The sequence below is a fragment of the Thermobia domestica genome, chromosome 14 (genome assembly GCF_964235325.1).
Source record: "Thermobia domestica chromosome 14, izTheDome1.hap1.1, whole genome shotgun sequence".
Lineage (NCBI taxonomy): Eukaryota > Metazoa > Arthropoda > Insecta > Zygentoma > Lepismatidae > Thermobia > Thermobia domestica.
Window position 1 is genome coordinate 138543975 of NC_137467.1, and position 24340 is coordinate 138568314.

General features: G+C 35.0%; 1 protein-coding gene across 1 annotated transcript in view; it reads left to right on the top strand.

Moving 5' to 3' along the window:
• Window positions 1-671: 671 nt before the first annotated feature.
• LOC145670349 (uncharacterized) overlaps window positions 672-24340 on the top strand; it is a gene marked incomplete in the record, with an annotated part of 26886 nt that continues 3217 nt past the window's right edge. Inside the window, 5 exon segments of the mRNA XM_081738913.1 lie at window positions 672-864; window positions 1571-1722; window positions 6073-6214; window positions 11162-11523; window positions 23476-24340. Of these exon segments, the coding sequence (XP_081595039.1) occupies window positions 6143-6214; window positions 11162-11523; window positions 23476-24340 (1299 nt within the window).

Here is a 24340-nt window from a genome sequence, read left to right on the forward strand (position 1 = left end):
AGGCAGAAAAATAATTTTACATATGATTTCGACAAATACAACTTTGCAATAACTTATCAGATGAGAAAAGTTGTTTGACTAGTTTGGCTGCAAGAAGAAATCATTGGAGAGGTGAAGGAACCGAACTGTTCATCACTACTTTTGATAATACCAGAAACTTCGATAATACTCGAAATGTCGATATTATGCTGCCAATATGTCTTGAGCCGTGGCAAAAATGCGAACTAAAGCTCACACCCTCGACACACCCACGCGTTGAGCCAATAAGGGTTGAGCTGTTGCTGAGCGAGAGAATCTTGCAGTCGTCTACGCTATTGCCAGTTTTAAGAACAAGAAACTATCGTATAGAATTCGCACGTTCTGTACTGACCGCAAGATTCGCGTTCCGAAGTGCGGCAACATTGCTCTACGGATGACGAAAGAGAGTGGAATTCCTTTAGCCGATAGCAGCGCTTGGAAAGGAAGACTAAGTATCAAGACAATGTGGCATCTCTATAGTACCCGAAACTTCGATAATACTCGAAATGTTGATAATACCCGAAACTTCGATAATACTCGAAATGTCGATAATACTTGAAACTTCGATATTACTCGAAACCTCGATAATACCCGAAACTTCGATAATTGCAAATACTCGAACGGTTTCGAGTAACCGATGACAACTTGATAAATTTTCACTCCCGAAGTCCGATAGGTCTTTAGTCTTATCGAACACCCCTAGTGGGAACACGATAATGTTTGAGACATACCGGCGACTTTTTTGTGTGTGAAAACAAGACCTTCCTCATAAAGCAGTAAATAAGTGGAGTAGCAATTGTCTACGTAAGTGATAAAGACATATCCAACTACAAGAAACTAATACAGGTATATATAGGCCTATTCATTACAGTATTTTGTTTTTCTTTGAATAGCTACTAGCTAGGGATGGCCAATTCCAGAATTTTTACTTTCCGGAATCCGGAAAGTAAAATCAGAAAAATTCCGGATTTTCCGAATGTCGGAATTTTTCCGAAATCCGGAATTTTTCGGAATTCCGGATTTTTTCTGAATTCCAAATTTTTTCCCAATTCCAGAATTTTTCCGAATTCCGGCCGGAAAATTTTAGCCATCCCTAATTTGTACTATTATTTGCATTGCTTTTCGAACTGCAACTTCGCGAAGAGTTTTACCACAGAGAAAATAACAAGTTGTTATTTTCTCTGTGGTTTTACGAAAGTAGGTCCAAGATCCTTGATGAATAACTTTTTACATTCGTTTTCCTTTCGTGTAGCGACATTTTGTATCTAAGTTTTGGCAACGCTGAATATTGTAGGTAAATGTTTGTATATGCTTGTTATCTGTGTGAATTTATTACAAGTTAAATTTGTACCATTTATTAGTAGAATATTTTTAAATATACGACTTAACCGTGCAGGTTAAGTTTAGGCTTACCGCTTGAACTAATTGTTGAAAAATAATAATTCTTTCACTAATTTCATCCTTATTCTCCAAAAGTACGTTGGTTAAAAGATGGGTGAAACATCCTAAAAGATTTTATAGTTGATTTTGTGTCTGATACTTTTCATTTTAGTTAAAAGAAGAATCCAATATTCACATCAATTTACTCAACAATCGGCTTGTCACCAAGAATTATTAATTTCAATCGCAGGAAAAAGGCAAACTAGGATGATATATCTGTGCCTCAAAACTAAACGCCTCGAAAGAAGTTAAGGAAGGGTGACAGTAAGTAGCAGAGGTTTTCACTCACCTTTAGAATAAATTTTCTACTATAAAACATTGTAAGTGTTTAGCAGAAGGGGTCTACGAATACGTAAATAACACAAAATTTATGGGAGAAATGGAAGATGGAAGTAATTAGACCTAACCTAACCTAATATTAATAGAAATAAGCGAAATTCTATCATTTTTTGCTGGACCAGTACACTAATATAATGTAACAATCTAACCTAATCTAAACTATCTTGAACTAACCTAATGTGAACAGAAACTACCGAAATTGTAACTTTTTTTTTTTAAGAAAAAAATAGCTGGAGCCCTTCTGCTAAGCATTGTCCTAAAAGATAATTAATTTTGGTTTTGATACAAATTTTGGTACTATCCTTTTGAAGGAAAGCAATTCAACGCCAGTTCAAGTTCCTTTTCATAACAATTCAGGTGTTTAAATGTACCAATTTGATAGGGACAATATCAAACTTAACGTTCGTGCCATCGTGGTTGGTTTGTGGTGCAACTATTGAAATTTTCTACAATTTGATACAATTGACTTTGAGACAATATAAGGAGTATGTTTAGTACAAGGGGTCCAGAAGCACGTAAAAAACACAAAATTTACAGGAGAAATGAGTGATGCAAGTACTTAGACGTAACATATCGTAACCAAATCTAACCTAACCTAATATAAATTAACGTAAGCTAACCTGAACTAACCTAAACTAACCTAATATTAGTAGATATAAGCGAAATTCTATCATTTTTTGGAAAATTATGTGGGACTCCTACACTAATATAACATAAACTAAACTAACCTAACGTAACCTAAACTAGCCTAACCTAACTTAAACTAACCAACCCTACCCTAAACTAACCGAATGTGAACAGAAATTACCAAAATAGTAACATTTATTTAGAGAAAAGATCTGGACCCCTTCTGCTAAACATAGGCCCAATATAAAATCATTGGCTGTCAACATGGGTTTTTACCCGCCTTTAAGTAAGTACCGGTACGCCTTTTTTAGGTCTTCGTAGAACAGAAAAGAAAGACTTGTGCTTGACTTCACTAGAATATATGACTACCTAAACTAAGCGTGCAGATTTACTCTAAATTTTACAAATCTATGGATCCGTATAGTAAATCTGCACCTAATTAAGTTCAACAGGATTACCAGAAATATTTGGGCTCCCCCGTAGCAAAGCGTACGGGTGGTTAGGTATATGTAGCTAAGCGTGTAGATTAGCGTAGGCTATATGCCTTTGGTGTGGTATACCAGGGTTCGATTCCCGCCGAAATCGTAATTCGTATCCCACGTTAAGTTGTAGATCCACGTCTCATATAGCCTCGCTGCTGAAAGGGATAATAAACTGAAAAATAAAATCAGACCAGAAAGTTGTTGAAAAATTACAGTTCTTGCATGATTTGTACACTCATGTCCAAAATTATTGTCACATGTCTATAAATATGTTGTTGTAGGAATATAATTTGATTACGAATTCGCCCCGTATTTCATATAATGTTAGTACGGTATGTGTATAATCGGCAAATACATGTATGTGACAAATTTCATGACAAAAGAGCAGTAAATAAGAACAATAAAACGAAAATAAAACTTACTTGTCCATTTAGCAACATTTTGTTTTACTCATTCTAATTTTCGTATTTATAATTCTTTTGCTATGAAGTTTACCGTAAATATACATTTCCCGATTATGCATAGTATCAGTATTAAAAGTACCCTGCAAAATCATTATCAAATTATTTTCTTACAAGAAGACAGTTATAGATATGCGAGAATCATTTTGGACATGATTGTACATGCAGCATCAAGTCATATGCTGTAAAGTCTACAGTGTAAAAAACAAACTGACCTGTATTATATGGCCATTGAAGAGCACAAATGCTATCTAACCAAGTCAGAGCATGGGGAAGATGGTGGGCCTGTGCGAGTTGTGTAAAGGGGCAGGCGCGTCTGCGACGGTGAGTATGTGCGTTAGAAAATGTAGAGAAAACACAACTGTCCACAGTCATATGAATTCCTATACGACTTGTACAATTATTTCACACTAGCAACGCAGCATTTGTAAATGTAAAATACACCTCTTGTACTCTGTGGAGGAATAATTCGCCGGCGGAAAATAGTATCGAATTGACTGACTCATCTGGTGGCCCCGAACTACAGAATTCACGGGAAAAAGAACAAAATCAGACGAAATGTCAAAAACAGTAATAAAGGTAATTAATGTAAGGCGATTAATTAGGTAAAAAAAGAATAGACCATAATATGGCATTGTTTCAAACCCACTGGTTTATTAACTCACCGTGTATGCTACAATAATGGAGGAAAGTACAGAAATGTAGAACGGAGACAATTAAGAGGGAAGTTGCCACTGAACCAAATGTAGTGAAATGGTGCTGTCCCATTTGATTGGGACGGTGGAGCACGGTGGATCAGTAGAGAGTGCTTACCTCAGGTGGTTGGTGCCCCTAGGCCGATCCCCGGCCAAGTAAGTTTGTGTTGGATAACAACATGTCCGTCCGTTTCCTCCCATTTTTTCATTCTACCAATTCTTCCATTATCATTTACTTGTCTTAATCATCGTCGTCCTTAGCCAAAAGGTCATAATCATGGGACGTTTAAGACATTGCATCTATTATTGTAGAACTGTATCTGTGCAAAGAGGACCTGTAGGAAGGAGACACGTTAGCAACGGTGTTTCTGTGTACAAAAAAGAAAAGTGCGACGAACATGCACAAACCTGATCTACTGTGTGCGCAAGGAAAGGTGGCTCCTGACAGTTGGGTAGAGTACGTGAAGTATTGGAGGCGCTGTTGCCAGAGGTTCCGCAACAGAGACAGAAGCTCAAGACGTTTAACAAATCGTTTCAACTACCGGCAACTGCGCGGTTAATGACCTTCGTTGCCTAGCAATAGCGTGTAAGAATACTGCTGTGATTGGTGAACAATCCTCCCTCTCGGTTTGTTTACATGTGCAGCTATCTGTCAGAGGCCATCTTTCAGTAAGTCGATAAAGTCACCTTTGGATTATAAGAGTACGTGTATGTACAAAGTAATTAAAAACAATCTTTAAAGCTGTGTTTATGCTCACAGACGTTATACATGTTCTCCGCATTGGTTTGTAACATCTCTTCAATGACACCACATCGCGCAAGCGTTTCAGGTTCGCCTTGCACTGTCCCAGAACAGATGCAATGCTGGCTTGTAGTGACTACCTAGCTTAGGTCGATCCATTTTTCTTCTCACGAATAATATTTTAATACTAGCTCTATATAATTTTGCAAGTGCATATTTTATAGCGTATAAGTGTTGGTTGAGTTGGAGTTCAGCAGCGAGCCTACTCTGAGACGTGGGATCCAAACCACGTGAGCTTCCGCCGAGGCCCGGGAATTAAACTCAGGTCTCTCGTGCAGAAAATGCGTATGCTAACCGTATAGCCACGAAGAAGCTCAGCATATAACGAATAGGCATATTGCTTGTGGAATATAAATTCAGAATTTTTTTCTGGTCTTTAATTTTGTACATGTAGCTACCTGCACAGAATTAACAAAACAATAATTTGAATAGCTAATTTAAGTGTATAATAGTGCAAGTTCATATATTCATATGAATAAGTATGCACAAGAATCACAAAAGTAAATTTAAGTGAAAACACTTTAATCAGTAACACGAAGTGAAAGGCAAGTGTGGAATTACACATTATCCGTAATTCAGTTAACCAGCTTTGAACATAAAGTGAGTGAGTAAGCAAAATTATACTGTCAGTGAGTAGGTGATAAGCATAAACCGCAGTAAAGTTTATGGAAATTTTATATAAAATTGTGTTTTTAAAGTAAACTTAAAACCACTTTAGAAGGTGTAAAAGATATAGTCCAGTAACGCAGCATAAACCAATACCGAGAAAGATCTCCACGTAGGTCGAAATAATCAAATAATAGAAGAAAACATTGATACAAGGTAAAGCCACTTTTGTTATGAATATGTACCATATATCTTCAGGGAGCCGCGATGGCTCAGTGGTAGAGCGTTCACCTCGATCCCATCTCTTGCCAAGTGAACTTTGTGGGTTTTGGTGAGCATGGGTTTTGTTCAGATTCTCCCACTTTCTTCATTCCATCATTTCATTCATTTCTCATCTTCATCATCTTCTTTAGCCTAGCTGGCATAACAGTGGGACGTAAAACTGAAAGATTTAATTTCGTATAGCTTCAGTAAATAATGTTTTCGTGTTTTTGTTTATTTGGAAACGAATTATTAATACTTGTGCGTAGTAGTTGACATAATACTAATGTACATTTTGTTTATTGTTTAATAGAACATATACATGTATTTTATTTTTACAGTGTCATCTATCTACTGCTTGTTGTGTTGGCAGAATGTTCGAATTAAAAAAAGATGAGCTGTTGATAAAAAATGCGTGAAACCACACAAGATAGTCCATCTGCAACGGAGGTCGAGGCGCGCAGCTTCTCGAGGCCTTTGAATGTAAGTTGTCTATTCTGTATAATTTGAAGCGTACGTTTTGTTCTTATGCCTTCAGAAATATATATCTATTTTTTCCTCTGATATTTCGTGGTAGTTTCACACCTCATCCTAGGCGAACTCCATTTGTTCACCATCGAAAGTCGCACGATTTATGACAAATTTTTCCACGACCATTCTGACAATTGGCACCTGTATTGGTACATGTTTCGTAAACACAGCGGCATGATTAAACATGTCGGAGTCCATATGCCCACAGCGACCAATTTCCAGTAAGGCATGTAGCAAACCATGAAATAAATCACGATGCATGCGAAATGCAGTATCTCAGAAATGAAAAGGGGTGCATATATTGTTAATTTCTAAAATTGTTATGTTATTGTAAACTTTAAAAAAACTAGGTAGACTTGAGAATATATGGTTAGTTTACACTGCTGATCACAGAAACCTTAACTGTCTTCCTCAGTTTAAGCAGAAGGTAACTAGATCCTTGCTAATTCCCTCAGTTTTTTTTTTTTTTTTTTTTTTTTTTGATTGTTTGTTAATTTTCAGACAGGTTTGAAAATTGAACAGTAATATTTATGCGTACAGTAATTTGATTACCTGTATGATGTACGATCAAAACGTAGTAGCTACTGTATAGGAAAATAGTGTAATTTTAAGTCGCAAATATGGATTTATATTTTAAATCTACACAAACTAGGAAAATAAGATATATATATATATATTTCAAAACAACACCGACAACGTTTAGGAGGTGATTACTCACACCAAGATAAGACAAAAAGTATAGACCAACCTAGGTGCACAAATGCTTCGTTTCGGAGTTATAGTCTGCCGAAAACATGAAAAAATGAACTTTAATGGTCCATAGCTCCAAAACTATGGGACCTACCGTAGTTGGGTCAAGAATTAACTTAGGAACTAATATGTGCGCTCTCCAAAAAATACATGTTTCAGAATTCTAAGGTGTTCACTTGACAATTTTTACAGAGGGAGTTATAAGTTTAAGTGCTCACCAACTACCTCTATAAAAATTGTTGCGGAATTACCGCAGAATTGTGAAACTTGGATATTTGGATAGGGCACATACTAGTTCCTTAATAAAATATTGACCCGACTACGATATTTCCCATAATATTGAAACTATAGACCTTTAAAGTTAATTTTTTTATGTTTTCGGCAGCCTATAACTCCGAAAGGAAGCATTTGTGCACCCAGGTTGGTCTATTCTTTTTGTCTTACCTTGATGTCAGGTATCACCTCTCAAACGTTGTCGGTGTTGTTTTGAAATATATATATATCTTATTTTCCTAGTTTGTGTAGATTTAAAATATAAATCCATATTTGCGACTTAAAATTACACTATTTTCCTATACAGTAGCTACTACGTTTTGATCGTACATCATACAGGTAATCAAATTACTGTACGCATAAATATTACTGTTCAATTTTCAAACCTGTCTGAAAATTAATTAGCCGCGTCATTGGTTTAAAATGAAAATTTAAATACACAATTATATATCTCCTTCCCCCTCCCCAAAGTTGAGGTGCTGAATTTTTGGATTTAATCAGCATCAGAAGTATCACTGTGCATCTCAGCGACCCCGAAAACTATATATTCGACACTAATATCTGTTGTTTTCGATCATTTATAAATGTTCCTCCTTCTCCTTCCTTCCCTATGTTGCACCGTCAAAGTGATATGACAACGATCTCAGGTCTGAACCTCATTTGTGATGAAAATTTGATCGAGATCGGTCTGGTGGTTCAAAACTTGAGTTGTATTTATTTTTATATACCTCTCTACCCGCTCCCCTACCCCTAAGTTTTTTCGTCAAGGTGATATGATAAAAACCATCCCAGGACTGAACTTCATATATGTTGAAAATTTGATCGAGATCGGTTGTGTGGTTCAAGAGCACAAAGACAGTCACTTTCGTGTTTATTTATTTATTTTACATATATTTCCCCTCCATCCTCTCACCTAAGTTGCACCATTAAAGTAAAGTGATAAAAATTATCCCAGGCCCGAACATCATCTATGTTGAAAATTTAATCGAGATCGGTTAGGCGTTTCAAGACTTCGGGTTTTATACACTTTCCCTCCTCTGCCCCTAGGTTCTGCCATCAAGCTTTCCAGTCCTGAATCTCATCTATGTTGAAAATTTGATTGAGATCGGTCGTGTTGTTCAAGAGTGATGAAGTCACAAAGACAGTCACTTTTATTTTTATTTATTTATTTATTTATTTATTTATTTACATATATCTCTCCTCCCCTACGTTGTGCCGTCAAAACAAAATGACAAAATCATTCCAGATCCAAACCTTATCTACCTTGAAAATTTGATAGAGATCGGCTGTGTAGTTCAAAAGTTATTAAGTTTTATTTATTTTCATAGATATCTCCCCCTCCCCTTCTCCTCTCTTAGGTTCTACTGTCAAGGTGAAATTAAAAAGAAACTTTTCAGCCCCAAACCTCATCTATGTTGAAAATTTGATTGAGATCGGTCGGTTGGTTCAAGTATTATTAAGTTACAAACTTAGTCACTTTTATTTATATTGATTTGTATATATCTTCCCCTACGTTGTTACGTCAAAGTGAAATGATAAAATCCATCCCAGTCCCTATCCTGATCAATGTTGAAAATTTGATAGAGATCGGTTGCGTGGTTCAAGAGTTACTAAGTTTTGTTTCTCTCTCTCTCTCTCTCGCTCTCGCTCTCAACTATTTCATTGCCAATTCAAATGTCTCCACGACTTTTCCTTTTTTGGAGCCGAAACCATGGAACACTTTAAGAAAATCCCATCGAAATCAGCAATGTGGAATCATTAATATTTGAAAGCATTCTGCTGTTTTCGGGTAACATGGGACATCCTATTCATCTGTTGCGTAGGAGGTGGAGAAGAATATCGGTCTTTGTTTTCAAAAGGGCTGAATATATGAATAAACAAAATAAATTCACATTTATTTGCAATATCAGCATTACAGGTTTCATGACACAATAAATTAACCATATGTTAGAATATAATGGCACAAAAAGTAAACCAAAATTTGAAGAGGGGGACCGCGGAGGCTCAGTGGTTGAGCGTTCACCTTTGGTACAAGGGGTCCTTGTTTCGATCCCAGCTCGCACCAAGTGAGCTTTGTGGTGGACAAACAGTGTGCATGGTTTTTCTCGGGGTTCTCCTGTTTTCTTCCACTTTCTTCATTCCATCATTTCATTTCATTCATTCTTATCATCACAATCTCCTCTAGCCTAGCCGGCATAACTGCAAGAGGTAAAACTTAAATATTTCATTTCAAAATTTGAAGAGCCGATATGCGTTAATACATTTTCTTGTGGGCATGCGAGCTTTTTTTTCCCTTTCTTTTATAAGCAGTGCCCTTAAAACAGTCATTCATTCAACGAAGCAGCTAAAGACATTTGTGATGCTCTATGAGTTGGCAGGATAAGATTTGTACTGTTAGATGTAGTAAGTTCGCACAACATTTTTTCGTCACCTATATAATTTATGAAGTTGGACTAAGTTACCGGAAATTGACAGTAATTATTATTTTATATATAATTTTATAATATTCAGTAAATATAATTTCTGTTGTATCCCATCTTCTGAAATTTATTAAATATTTATATTGCCCAGATTCTAGTACAGTATCAAGGAAGAAAGACAGTGTACTTCATGTGTGAACTGTATATACCGGTAAAATGTTCTATTTTTTCGCAGATTATTATTACTGTTACTGTAGGTTAACTTTCCATGATTATATTCCGAGGCTAAGGAGAGTGCTAGTGAGAGGAATGATAATAGTGGAGTGAAGAAGGTGGAAGAGGATGGGAGAACCACGAGCACAGTCTTTATTCACCACTAAAACCGACTTGGCGGGAGCTGGGATCGAACCAGGGACCCCTCATACAAATGGTGACTCTCTACTACTGAGCCACCGTGGCCCCTGCTGCGGACTGGACAACCGATGATTGTCAATACGGAGTGTTTCAAAACAATTCCGACAACGTTTGGGACGTGATTCGCTACACCAAGATAAGACAAAAAGTATAGACCAACCTGGGTGCAGAAATCCGTCATTTCGAAGTTATAGCCTGCCGAAAACATTAAAAAATGAACTTAATACTATGTCCATAGCTCCAATACTATGAGACCTACCTTAGTCGGGTCAAGACTTCACTTACGAGCTAGTATATGTCCTATCCGAATATCCATATTTCAGAATCCTGCGATACTTCGCAACAGTTTTTATAGAGGTAGTTGGTGAGTACTTCAAATTGTATGCCCGTAGAAAAACTCCCTTTATAAAAATTGTTGTGTGAGTACTGCAAGATTCTGAAGTATGTATTTTTGAATAGCGACATATTTTTGACACATTTATTCCTAAGTGAAGTCTTGACCCGACTAAGGTAGGTCTCCTAGTATTGGAGCTATGGACATAGTATTAAGTTCATTTTTAATGTTTTTTGCAGCCCACAACTCCGAAATAACTGATTTCTTCACCCATTTTGGTATATACTTTTGTCTTATCTTGATGTTAGAAATCACGTCCCAAACATTCTCGGTGTTTTGAAACACCCTGTAAATACTGATTTTATTTTTTTGATTGCTAGCACTATCTGCATTCGCCTTCAGTGTAAATGTTAAAAACAGAAATTTAAAAAATGATAAAAGTGATTGTTAGTTTATCTAATTGCTAGTAAAAGCTTTTGTACTTTAGTATTAATGGTATAATATAAATTAGCTGTACCTGCAGATTATTAATTCAATATTTTTTATTTTTAAATGAATGATATTTCATTCTATTAAATCATCAAAATGTACAAATGAATAACCTTGCAAGAGGGAGTTTTCTGACACAAGGCACTTTCCGTTGTCGCAGTTGTATACTTTTGCATAACAAAAATTGAGACACTAAATTAATGTAACTTATAATTGCAGGCAGTAGTAAATATTCAGTCCAGCGACGACTATTACGAGGAAGAGAAACCAGTGCTTGGATTCGTACCTGATATTGAAGAGAAGGAAAGTGCAAAGAATGAAGTATACTTACAGTCAGAGGTTGAAATTAAAGAAGAACAGCTAAGCCCAGAAGTTGTAATAGAGGAAGAACAAGAAGAATTCATTGGTGTGAATGACGACTGTAGTTCGCAAGACGTTGATACACAGTCATCACTTGAGGATGAATCAAGTTGTGAACAGCCAGAACCATCTGAAGATATTCCAAGCGAATTAAGTACAGATACTGGCACATCACGTAATATAGATGAAAACAAAAAGTGTGAAGAGCTGTCTTCGAGTGTGTAAGTGTATTTTCTTCACATCTTATTCTCGATTAGATTACGAGATAGAATGGGCTTAACCCTTTTATTTATTTATTTATTTATTTATTTTTTTTTTTAGGTAAATTATAGACTTTCAGTCAAGCATTTACAGCATTATTCCTATTTATCCTAGGATCATATTTCGTATACCTCGTTCTCTTCAGAATAGAACAGTCTTTCAAACGGTACCATTCACATTTCCCTTTCATGTCCCTGAGGCGGGAAATTTTGAGAGAAATCTGACTTTCTTTTTTCCAAATTTTGAGCCCCTCTGGACCCCCTGTATTAACTCACAAATCTCAAAATCACCTGAAAAATACTAAGGAGTGTACTAAATGTGTGTACAAAATTTCAGGCTTCTATCTTGAAAAGTAAGGTAAAAAATATTTTCCAGTGTGCTAAGAATATTCACACAATACTCCAAATTCTTGCATAAAACAGGATCTCAGGTAAAAATTTCCTGAGACACCAGGTAAAAATTCCGTATTTATTCTAGGATCATGGTTCGTACCTGATTCTCTTCAGAATAAAGCAGCCTTTCAAACGATACCAATCACCTGTCTTCATCATATATCTGAGGCGGGAAATTCGCGAAAAAAGGAATTTTTTGTTATTCTCTTTTTACTTGTTTGCCCCTTTGGACCCTCACTTTGTTAACTCAGAAATCTGAAAAATACTAAGGGATGCACTGAATGTGTGTGCAAAATTTTAATTTTCTAGGTGCAAAAGTGAGCCCGCCAAAGAAATAATAAAAATAGGCATAACAATAAAGATATTTTTAAAGTTATGAAAGTTAAAGTTAAGAATTCTGCCCTATGTCTCAACGCAGAAAGACATGAAACTATACTAACGTGTTCCATAATTCTTCCAGACCTTAAAAAGTAAAAGGCTTTATTGGTATTTTGTTAATCGAATAATGAAGACACTACCCTATCGCTTAAAAAGAGGTGCTAAAATTTAAAAGGGTTAAGTACTCTATTAGTAGTAACAACATTTTTTGTTTATCTTAGTAGTGTATATCATAGTTTGAAGTAGTGATGTTGAAATTATTCAAATATTCGTTAATAGAATAATTAATCGAGTAATATAGTAATACTAATAATAATATGTGTGTTGGGGCAAAGGGGTATGTTACTAGTTAAACAGGTTTTATGACTTTCATCTAGCCACACCTATCATTTTCTCTTTTGTTGTCAGTCGTCTTTTTCTGATAAATGAGCGAGTACCTGAGTTAGCCGGTAGAAGGAGTATCTTTAAAGTTTTGAAAATTTGGAGGAAACATTAGCGGCATTTTGCTTCTATGAATACAAGAGAAAGTTTCGCATACTAACAAAAGATGGTATTTTATTTTCCATCAAACAAAAAGGAATTGGAATTTCCATTAGAAGAAAACGGAGAGTAAGACCTCTCACAGTAGAAGACGTTAAGTTCTCTTTGATTAGAGAAGCCGCAGTGGCTCAGTGATAGAGCGTTCACCTCTGGTGCATGGGGTTGTTCGTTCGATCTCAGCTTGTGCCAAGTGAACCTTGTGGTAGACAAACACCGTGTGCGTGGGATTTCTCGGGGTTCTCGTTTTCTCCCACTTTTTTCATTCCACCATGTCCTTAATTTTTTATCATCACCGTCTCCTTTTGTCTAACCGCAGGACGTAAAACTGAAAGATTTCATTTTTTCTTTGATTGGATGCTGATATTTGTGCACGTGTGTTAGAGAACGAGTAAATGTGAACAATATGCTGGTAACATTAACAGAATTGCTTACTTTTCTTTGAAAAAAGTAAAAGAAAAGCTTTAACAATACGATTTCCAGTATCAGAAAATAGAAGCAAATTAAATCAGCTGTCATGTTGAACTAGTTTCAAGAATAAACTTAATGTTATTGGGTGGCTGGATGGGAGTTTAGCGTCCATTCCTTTTGGCAGCGGGGTTATATAAGACGTGGACATACACTTTAACGTGGAATCCGAACCAATTGAGCTCCCACCGGGAATTGAAGCCAGGTCTCCCGCCCCAAAGTCGCGTACACTAACCATATGGCTACGGGGGAGCTCGAACTTAATGTTAGTTTCTAGCACATTGGATATAAGTTTTCTTGCTTCATATTGAAACAGGATTTCATACATAAGCAGTATTTTGTTGTGAAATTATACTTTTCAGATAGTCTGGAAATAATAATAAGATATCTTATTCAATTACTATATCAGATATAATTCTTGTATTGCAATTTCCAAATTATTTTCACAAACTGCCAACAGCCATAGTAGGTGACTTGATCCCTTTCAATCCATGAGGAGTCTACTAGGTGGAAACTCACCCCAAAAATGAAACTTATTATATCTTTTGAAATAATATACTTGTGTTTCATGTGCATCAGGGACACACTCACGGGATTCCATCCGGTGTGGATCCCTCCAATCTCTGGATATATATAATGTCCAGAAGTTTGGTTCAACTTTGCAGCGTGGATTTAATCAAAAATTAAGTCCAGTTCCCAATCTGATGGTCAATAAGTTCAATCCCCAATTTAATGGCCAGAAGCTCGGAAACCACCGCACACCATAATACTGTATTTTATGTACTTATTAAGTTCCTGTCTACCATCATTTCAAATTTAGTCAAGACCGAATGAGTTTTCTCTGATCGCGTACGATATATACTAATCTTGTGATTGATTTTTAAAAAGATAAAATGAGGCACGAAACAATTTTTAGTAATATTTAGAGAAATTAAAATTTTTATGCTTAATAAAATAAATTATCATCACAATCGGTAATGCTGAATGTTTTTTTTTTTTTTTTTTTATATATATATATGTTTGTGATAAAATGTCCTTGATTTGTAACCACTGCATAATAAGTGTGGTATCCTATGTTTTCTTCAACGTGTACTAGATTTGAAATATGTTATACCTTGACATAGTGCCATTTGAAAAGAATACGACTTTAAGTTGGGTTGGCAACGCTGTTAACTTGTGTGATATTACAGAGTATGTCAAGCAATGTCCCCCTGCCAATATTTGCACGGTACAAAATTTTAACACTTTTCGTTTATTAGTTTAAAAGTACAGGAACGTATCAAGACGAATGGTCGCCCTGTATATACGTAAAAAATATATATATTGTTCGAATAATGAATAATTATCCGTTGTTCGGATAATTGTTCAAACAGTTATTTTGTTCCGATAATGAATATTCGAAGAATATCTTGTTAGAATATTGGAATAATGAATTATTCGAATTTTGACAGCACTAGTTTGAAGACATAATTTGCAGGAAAAAAATCGTTGAACTAGGAAACAAATCAAAATTCAGAATTCAATTTAAGGTATATTGTCTACATTAAAAAAATTTTTAGAATGGAACTCTGTGAGTTTTCATGATTAAATCCTTCAAGCATACTATACAATTGAGCACGTTCATATTAATTTTGTTAGTAATATTGTAAGCTGTTCATAGTAATGGCCAGTCAGGGTTTATGTACAATTTAAAGTTACAAAAATATACCAAATAATATTAAAACTATGTGAAAGAAAAGATGCATGTTACGATCTACATTTGCATGAAGGTAAAATATACCTAGTGCTCCATAAGTTTCCGTATACAGGGAAAATAAACGTTTTTGTATTTACGTATGTACCTGCGGTCAGTGGCCTGCTCCCTCAAATCTTATACTCTTTTCGAACTGTTAGAGAACCCACAGAAGTATAAATTCAAAGCATAGTATAAGAGAGAAGTTGTTCTTTACATTATTCAGGACAAACTAAAAACAATAATAATAATAATTAAAAATTGTCACTAAACATTGTTTATCAGATGACAGCTTGTTTACGTGTGTAGATAAACTTCAGATCTTCACGGATCGGTTTTCACGCGTGTTATTCGGAGCAGGAAGTCCAATGTTTGGACACAAATCTCCAAGAACAGGAATCAGGATAGCAGAAGGAATTTCGGTACCAAAACGCAATTCGTACCAGACGAGGAGGGTATAATAAATGTCTTACCTAAAGTAACACCGAAACTGAAGAACTGTGAAATACAACATATTTCAACGCAACAGAATACTTGAGAGTCGGAAATCGGAATGCAAAATCTAACAGATATTTACTGACTAATAATAATAGTAAAAAGGATTCACGATACAGTGAATAATCACATTTACAGAAAGGTTTAAATGAAAAAAAAAAGTAACATACAAATGAACTGATTATTTGCAAACTATTTTATAGTTTCAGTTGTAATTGAAAACTTGAACTTATTTTCTTTCTGCGAGTGCGAACTATTTGTCTAGCAAACTAGGTAGAGACGCAGCCTTATTCATATACTTTTTGTTGTTCTTATTGTTAGAGATACCCTTTGGTTCTCTGAGCGTCGTCTGAATAAAAACGTATTGTGTAGTCTTGTTATCCGTAGTATTTTCAAAGTGAGAGGCTATACCCACAGTTGGGACTGTAGCGAAGTGGGAGACAGTCGGACGCTCCGTTCCCCTTTTTCTTAAAATGATGGCCAAAAGTATATTCTGTTTGTGTGTTCCCTTGTATTGTGTATTAAAACGTCAATAGTCATGTTTCTAGGACCATTTATCCGTCTTCTAGCTGTTAATTGGTCTGTAGTTTCAGAATCAGCATCTGTACTCTCTTTAAGAAAATCCTAGCTACAGACGTACCCGCTGTTTTCTGAACTCCTACCAGTAGGTTCATATCATATCTTAAACTATTGAAGAAAAAAGATGCTAAAAAATAAATTGTGATAAAAATATATCTATGGTGACAAGAAGTACATATTTTGTGCATAAAGTTTGAAAATATATCTATGGTGACAGTAGAAGTACATATTTTGTGCATAAGGTTTATTAACCTTTTTATTTTCTAACGGACGCTATAACATACATATCATATAATTAAATAGCAAGCACTCGTCTCTGTATCCTAATGATACAGAGACAAATAGTTGCTGTTAATTTGTTATCGGTTCTTTAAAATTTAGAAAGTGGTCTACTGTTCTCTTTGACCTTCCGCTTTCACTATGAACACACCACAAATTTTAATACAGAATTTTCGTACACAAGAATTAAAAAGAAGAACAACCAACATCCTCTATGACTTCAATTTCTTTTTACAAATTATTAATTCTTCTGGATTCTTCTCGGGTGCTTTGCGCATTCTTTGTAAGTAAAATTTATCAAGTCTTTCAGTTATTTTTCGGTGTAAGTGATAATAGTATTTCAGGGCCCTTGAAGATAATTTTTCATCAAATAATAATATGATCAGAAGTAAAACAATTACGCTCAGAATAAAGTATTCTACTCAGATAAAAGAACCAATTTATTTCTGTTCTGCCGACTAGTAAAGGAAGTCAAACTTACCGGACAAGCTGACAACATTAGAATAATCCCTACAGTGTTTTCAAAATGTTGTATTTCATAGTAACTTTATTACTGGAAATCCGAAACCGTGATTGTACAGCATCAAAATTCACATTCTCTGGTTTCTTCTTTATGGTATCATGAAAAAGTTCAACTTCCATAAAAGTGTCAGAGAAAGAACTATATAAATTAGATAATAAATTGCAGTTGTTAATAAGCTAGCTTGCTATTTTTCACTCTGAGTGACAATTTTATTTATTTATTTATTTATTTATTTATTTATTTATTACTACTTTTACTAGTCATCTTGAAACTGTAGAAAATTAGTTCTTGAATGTGAAACAAATTATGGCGACATTCTTCAGTGTTTTATGCCAGCCTCTCGTTGAAATTGGATCCATGTTCGTATGAATTTTTTGCTGAGAGTCACCCATGTTACCTTTTCCCAAAATATTGCCACTTTTTTGCGGGACATCCTATATATGTTTATTAGGGTGGTCATTAATTATCGATTTTCGAATTTCTTTTCTCCCAACCCTTAAGAGGTTCCATGTCTGACCAAATTAATCCATGGAAAAAATTGGTCCAATTGAAAAATATTTAAAATACCCCCAAGCGACCTAAATTTCTGATTACATTTACAATATATAGTATATGGCAAAAGTTTGGAATAGACCCTTGTAACTTTGAACGATTAAAGGGAAAGACATCATATTTTTGATAGAGGTAATGCAGGTAGATCTACATCAGAAACTGAGTAGTATCGTGATGGCGTTCATCTTGAAGTCCGCTATCTTGGATTCAGACCCAAAATTGTAATTAGAAATGGGGTTATGTGACATATCGTTTTGGGGTAGCTTTTCACCACAAATACACATCTGCCTTTATTTTCCACTTGTCTCTCATCATGTAATAACTAACACCTTTGGAATATAAATATACATTTGGGTAATTTTTTGTAACGATACGGGTATGCACTAGTGTCGAAAGTTCTAAGGTGTGGGTACCCCAGATACAAGTACCATAGAGAAGGTTGACAAACTAGCGATATTTGTAACTTTTTATGGCAAAGAACAATTATCACCATCAGAACATCAACGGCAAAGAACCATCATCTACAGGAGAAGCGCAAGCTACAGCTGTTTACGAAGCAATGGAGAAATGGAACATAGAACACAAAATACAAGCGTTATGCTTCGATAAAACTGCAAGCAACACCGCCAGAATAAACGGCGCTTGTACAAACCTTACGAAGAAGTTTGATCGTGATTTACTGTACCTACCGTACCACATCACATGTTCGAATTAGTTCTTTAAAGTAGTTTTCAAGCAGTACCGCTGCCAGTACAAACTTCGGGCCTGATGTGCTTTTCAATTCTGGTCGTCCATCGATAAAAGCAATTATCGAAATGGAATACGTGATGTTACGGAAGATGTCCGTGTCAGTATGCTGGAATTTATACATCAGATACACCAGAAACACTATAGAGATGGTTATGATGTTTCTTTATGGTGTTTCTCGTGTATCTGTTGTTGGTCTATGAGAGGCTATTATCTTCCTAGGCGGCACCTTTCCACAAGGAGTTTCATTTCGCATTCCTGGAGTGTGAGACATGCTCGGTGGATTTTAAGGCTATATATGCTTTCAAAATATATTTGTCCCAAGATCAATTTGAACTGACGAGAAAAGAGAAGAATTCGATCAAGAGATTATGCATTTTCCTTGTCCGAATCTATTCATAAGCTTGGTTCCTTGCACCATTGCCTGTGAAGGCTCATTTTCACGATTACAATTTTTTTGCAGAAATTAATCGAATACAAGAAAGTAGATCCAGAAATGAGTAATTGTGCTGTGAAGAAAATCGCTAACGATGTATGCTATCTGTCGCCGGGAATTGCGGCATTCGCATTCTTTGATGATGAAGTACAGCAACACGTGACAGAAAAAATTGGTGTCTAATATAACGAGGAGTACAGAAGAATATGATGAACAAAACGAAGTAAAGCGATACTCTATAAATATTGCAGAAGTCAACAGTTTCAAAGAAAAATAATTCTCAGACTTCGTTTCCGCAGATTCGAAGATATATTTCTCAATATTTTCTACAAATTTTCTAGAAAACATGACCAAATTTTCAGCATTGGTTGGAGGCATTGAAAGACATTATGTTAGTGAACGATGTAGCAGAGAAAGGGGTGAAGCTGATACAAGAATACAGGAACATTCTAACCAAGGATGAAAAAGAAAAAACAATACTAACTGCAAATAGTCCGTGAACACAGGAAAAATTATCCAGGTACTACAATAATTGGTTTAATCAGGCAGCAAAATTTGGCTCGTTATTCACAGCCTTCAGCTCTTATTGACATAAACCTTCATTATATTAATTATGTATTATTACGTACTTCATGTAAATAATTTCAACATAGGTTGGTGTGCATTGGGACGGAATGTGCTATTTTATAATAACATTTATATAATTGCTTTATTGTTACTTTTATGTTCATGTTTTTAAATACTTCTGTAAACTATGAAACAAGACAATATTGAAGGCCCAGCAGTGAGGGAACCGATTGGATGCAGCCGATCTGACGGAAAAAGACCCGATGGTATGACATTAGTACCTTGGAAGAAAGGAAAGGCATTGATTTGGGACTTCACATGTTCAGACACCTATGCCCCCTCCAACCTACAATATGCCTCAGTACAAGCTGGACTCGTAGCTGCTCGAAGAGCGAAAGAAAAAAGGAATAAATATAGCAATCTACTCGATAACTATTGCTTTGTCGCAATAGCAATTGAGTCTAGCGGTTCCTGGGAAGAAGGAGGCCTCAAATTTATAAAAGAAATCGGCCACCGTCTATCAATTAAATCAGGAGATAATCGAGCAAAAAGTTTCCTGATTCAACGCATAAGCATAGCCATTCAACGTGGGAATGTGTCGGCTATAATGGGAACGTTACCCACTAGTAAAGAGCTAGAAGAAGTCTTTCTTCTGTAATTGCGGAGAAGGGAGGTTAGGAGTAAAAACAGACATCATTGGTGCATCAATTTATGTAGCAACCGAGCAAGGAGTATGGAGAGACAGCTCACAGTCCATAAGTTTATATGAAAAAAAAAAAAAAAAAAAAAAAAAAAACCCAGCATGAATGCTGTACCGTACGTCAAGACAGTGACATAACATGACAGATTGGAGCCTTTGAAAGCAGAAGATTTAGTAGTACCTGCCGAACACCATGGGAACAAAGTACCGAAGAATAGATATTTACTGTTTCATTTGAAATTTTCATTATAACAGTTTTTTTAATAATCATTGTTATTTTACAATTCTTGTGTAATTACTTATGGTAATAATAATGGTAATTGAATAATATATACATACTATAAATAAATTAAATAATACATTGTTATAACTAGAAGTATAATATTGAAGGATATTAAATTCTTATTATAAAGGAAATAACTATTAAGTGATCAGAGTTAAGTTGAAAATAAAGACAGATATGTGTTTGTGGTGAAAAGCTAGACCCCAAAACGATATGTCGCACGACCCCATCTCTATTTAAAATTTTGGATCTGAACCCAAGATGGCGGACTTCAAGATGGCCGCCATAATGAACTACTCAATTACAGGTGTGGATCTATCTCCACTACTTCTATCCAAAATATGATCCCTTTCCCTTCAGCCATTTCAAAGTTACAAGTGTTTATTCCAAACTTTTGCCGTATACTTTATATTATAAATGCATTTAAAAGTTTAGGTCGCTTGGGGATCGGTTAAATATTCATCAATTGAGACAATTTTTTTCATGGGTTAATTTGGTCCGACATGGAACCAATTTAGGGGTTGGGAGCAAAGAAATTAGAGAAAAAATCTCCAAATAATTAAGGACCACCCTAATATACCTAGGTATATATGAGGCGTTCAGGGGCCAAACCGATTGACTCCATTTTTTTGTTGTTTCTTAGTTCTACACGTTTTTGACTCGGTAAAGATACTAACAATTTGTCACTAGAACCCGTAAACGTTCTGATCACTCTTATTTAAATACATTGTATCTAAGTTACTAAAATGCTCTCTACTGAAAAATCGTTTGATGGAGTTAATCGGTTTGGCATCTGAGCGGCTCATATATATAAAAGTAATGCCTGCTAAAGAAAACTACAATAAAACAGTACCAGCTTCAACGGGATCTCTTCGTCGTCAGTGACCAACAGAAGTAGAATAACTGACGTTCTCTTTGACTTCTATCATGGAAGTAATGTTGGCCGTAGAGAATAGTGTAGTGATACGCACATCAAACGACTCTCTCTACTTCACTTACCTCTTTTATGGAAGCGTGTACGTGAATTCATAATGTTTATAAGTAATATACTCAAGATGTTTGATGGTGCATTGAGACGACTAGTGTTTTCCAGAAGCAATGTGCAAAGAAAATTTGCAGGTGGCCGCTATCAGGACAGACATTCAACTGCCTCAATACATTTATGGAGATGTACTCATGAACTTACTTAAACGAACAGACCAATTGTTGGAGCATGTAGTGTGCACCATATCAGAATTCCACTTACTACAATAAAACAGTAAGAATGTTGAGGTGAACATATGCGAGTATTCGTTCAAGCAGTACATGCGGTGAGCTCACATGCATAACAGCTGATGTCAAACTTCATTATCAACTAACAAAAGTGAGGTTTTGCCAAATGCTGTAAAGTATGTTCATGGTGATGAGTAGACATTGGATTTTTATGCAATTGTATATTTTGTTTGCTTATATGCATCTCTGTTAAACTTAGTAATGCTTTCTAACAACAATGCTTATAACATAGAAAAAAATCCAGTTTTAGTTTGTATTTTTAATGCATTTACATGTCTATACAACAGAACGTGTTTTTTTGCATGGGAAAGTGGATGAATGCCTAGTTTATGGAGGATCAATATTGTTAGCGACTGATCAGCAAAGCAAAGACGCTTACAATTCCCAATACGTTAAGGGAAATCTGATAATGATAAAGACATTGTAATGTCGTGTCGATGTCAATTCAGATGGCAGGATTGCTGCTTTGTGAATGCTTAGCTCTAGTTGATGATGTTCAGCACGAGCTGCAGTCAATTCTCGGTAAATTCGGGCGCTTTGTGGGAAAGAAATGGACGGATGTTATTGCCAGAAACATCTACTACAAAACAATTGAAGCCATGGGAAAATATCTTTAAAGGTTAAATTTCAGCTTGCCAGATACTAAACTTGCTTCTATCTATAAATATTGTCTAGTCACATGTATTAATGTTAACAGGGCATTTCCATGCTACAAATGTCACAAACTGACACCAAAAATGAAGAGGAGCATCTTGTGATATACTGTAAGGCTAATCACGGGAAGGGTATATAATGTATATATATATATAATGGAAACTTGTAGAAAAGTTAAGCTTGTATTACTTTTTATTTACTCGTATAAAGTAAATGCACTCTAAAACACAAATGTGAAAAACAGCTAGAGATCGTGTTCTCATATCACTGTGTTTATTTTAATCTCACAATTTGTGTTTGTTTTAAAAAGTTAAAAGAGTTTGTAAACTGTAATTGTCATAAAAATAAATTCTGAAGAGAAGTACCTGAAAGGTAAAGTTTATGTTATATTTCACTTACAAAACGTTGTCTCAACTTTGCTGCATGGTTGAAAATGCTTCTTTTATTGCATTGTTAGTGCATATTTTAACACATTTAACATAATAGTTGCATGCATATTTCATGAATTTTAAATGCATAAAAATCCGATATCTATTGATGAGCTATGTGATTTCACATAATCATACAAGAATTGTAAGAATTGTTACGCCATGTAATATGGTTTGGTCGTGTTACATTAGTCAAATTATCATTAAAGGATCATCAGATGTACGAATGCTTGAATTTTTCTGCGTTTTCCAAAGCTCTTTCATATGCACTTGTAGTGCTAAGTCTATGTTTACATGGTCTTATATATTCGCAATGTTTCAGTTTGAAATAAACGAATCACGATATAAGCAATTTATGTGTTCCTGTAATACAGTCAGAGTAGAAGTCTATGTGTATACTATATGCTTTTCTATATATATATATATATATATATATACTTTATTTGCTGGCGGCCATTCAAAAATTAATTCAAGATTTTCTCAAAAATTAATATTCGTCAGGTCATATTAGTCCAATGTTTGCTTTGATTCCAAAGTTGATATAAATAATAATAATATTAAATCAGTTTTTCATTAGTAAACATTTATGTATTTTACACAGCATTATGTGGAAATAATCAGAAAAGCAGGCATTTTTTTCATGTATATATATCCTGAACATAAGATATTTTTTTTTAAAATTAATCTTGTATTCCTGCAATCATACTAGATTATTTTAATAAATGACATAATAAAAAGAAAATCTTTTATCTGTCCATAAAGTTGGTTTTTCTTAATTGTACAATTAAATTACGGTAACCATGTTTTTCCTTTAACGTGTTTACTTGTAAATAAAGTGTGTTTTCAGTGTAATGTTGGAAATATATAAAAATTACCTGATTTGTTTGTAGGAAAACAGCTACGGATTCAGTCGTTCAGCCTGAATCAGATTGTCATCAGAAGCAAGAAGAAGTAGTTCTTAATCCAACTGACCGAAATATTAGTGACATTAGTTTGGACTTAGTCTTAAAAGAGATAAAAAAGTGTAACGCAAGGGAAAAATTTCGCAAGAAATCCAAAAATGGTTCAAATATCGTAGGAAAAAGCGGAGATGGATTCCAACGCAAGCCGAAAAAGAAGCGACGATATCAGTATGTAGCCTGTGAAATATGTGGAAAAACATTTGCGAAAGGACATATGAAACGACATCTACTGGTACATAGTGATATGAGGAACTTTGAATGTGAGATTTGTTTAAAAAAATTTAAACTAGCAAATACGTTAAAAGTTCATATGCAAGTTCATGATAAACAGAATCGAAACTTTGTATGTTCGATTTGTCAAAAAAGTTACTTATCTGAAAACTACTTAAAAATTCACCTAAAGACACATTCAGAGGAACCAAAATATTATTGTCGTTTTTGTAATAAAGGATTTCATATGAAATTCAATTTACAGATACATGAGAATGAACATACAAGTGAAAAGATTTATGTATGTGAAGTATGCAACGCTCATTTTGTTTCTTACAATAATTACCACGGCCACAAAAGAAAACATAAAACTCGTACTTACAATTGTGATCTCTGTGGCTTAACTTTTACAGAGAAAAAAGAGCATAAAACGCACGTTCGGATGCATAACTCTTCACTCACTGGCGATGATGTGTCTAAGAGCTCTTACACGTGTGATGTCTGTGGTAAGAATTACGTATCACGGGATACACTCGTGATGCATACAAGAATACACACTGGGAAAAACCTTATGTTTGTGAAG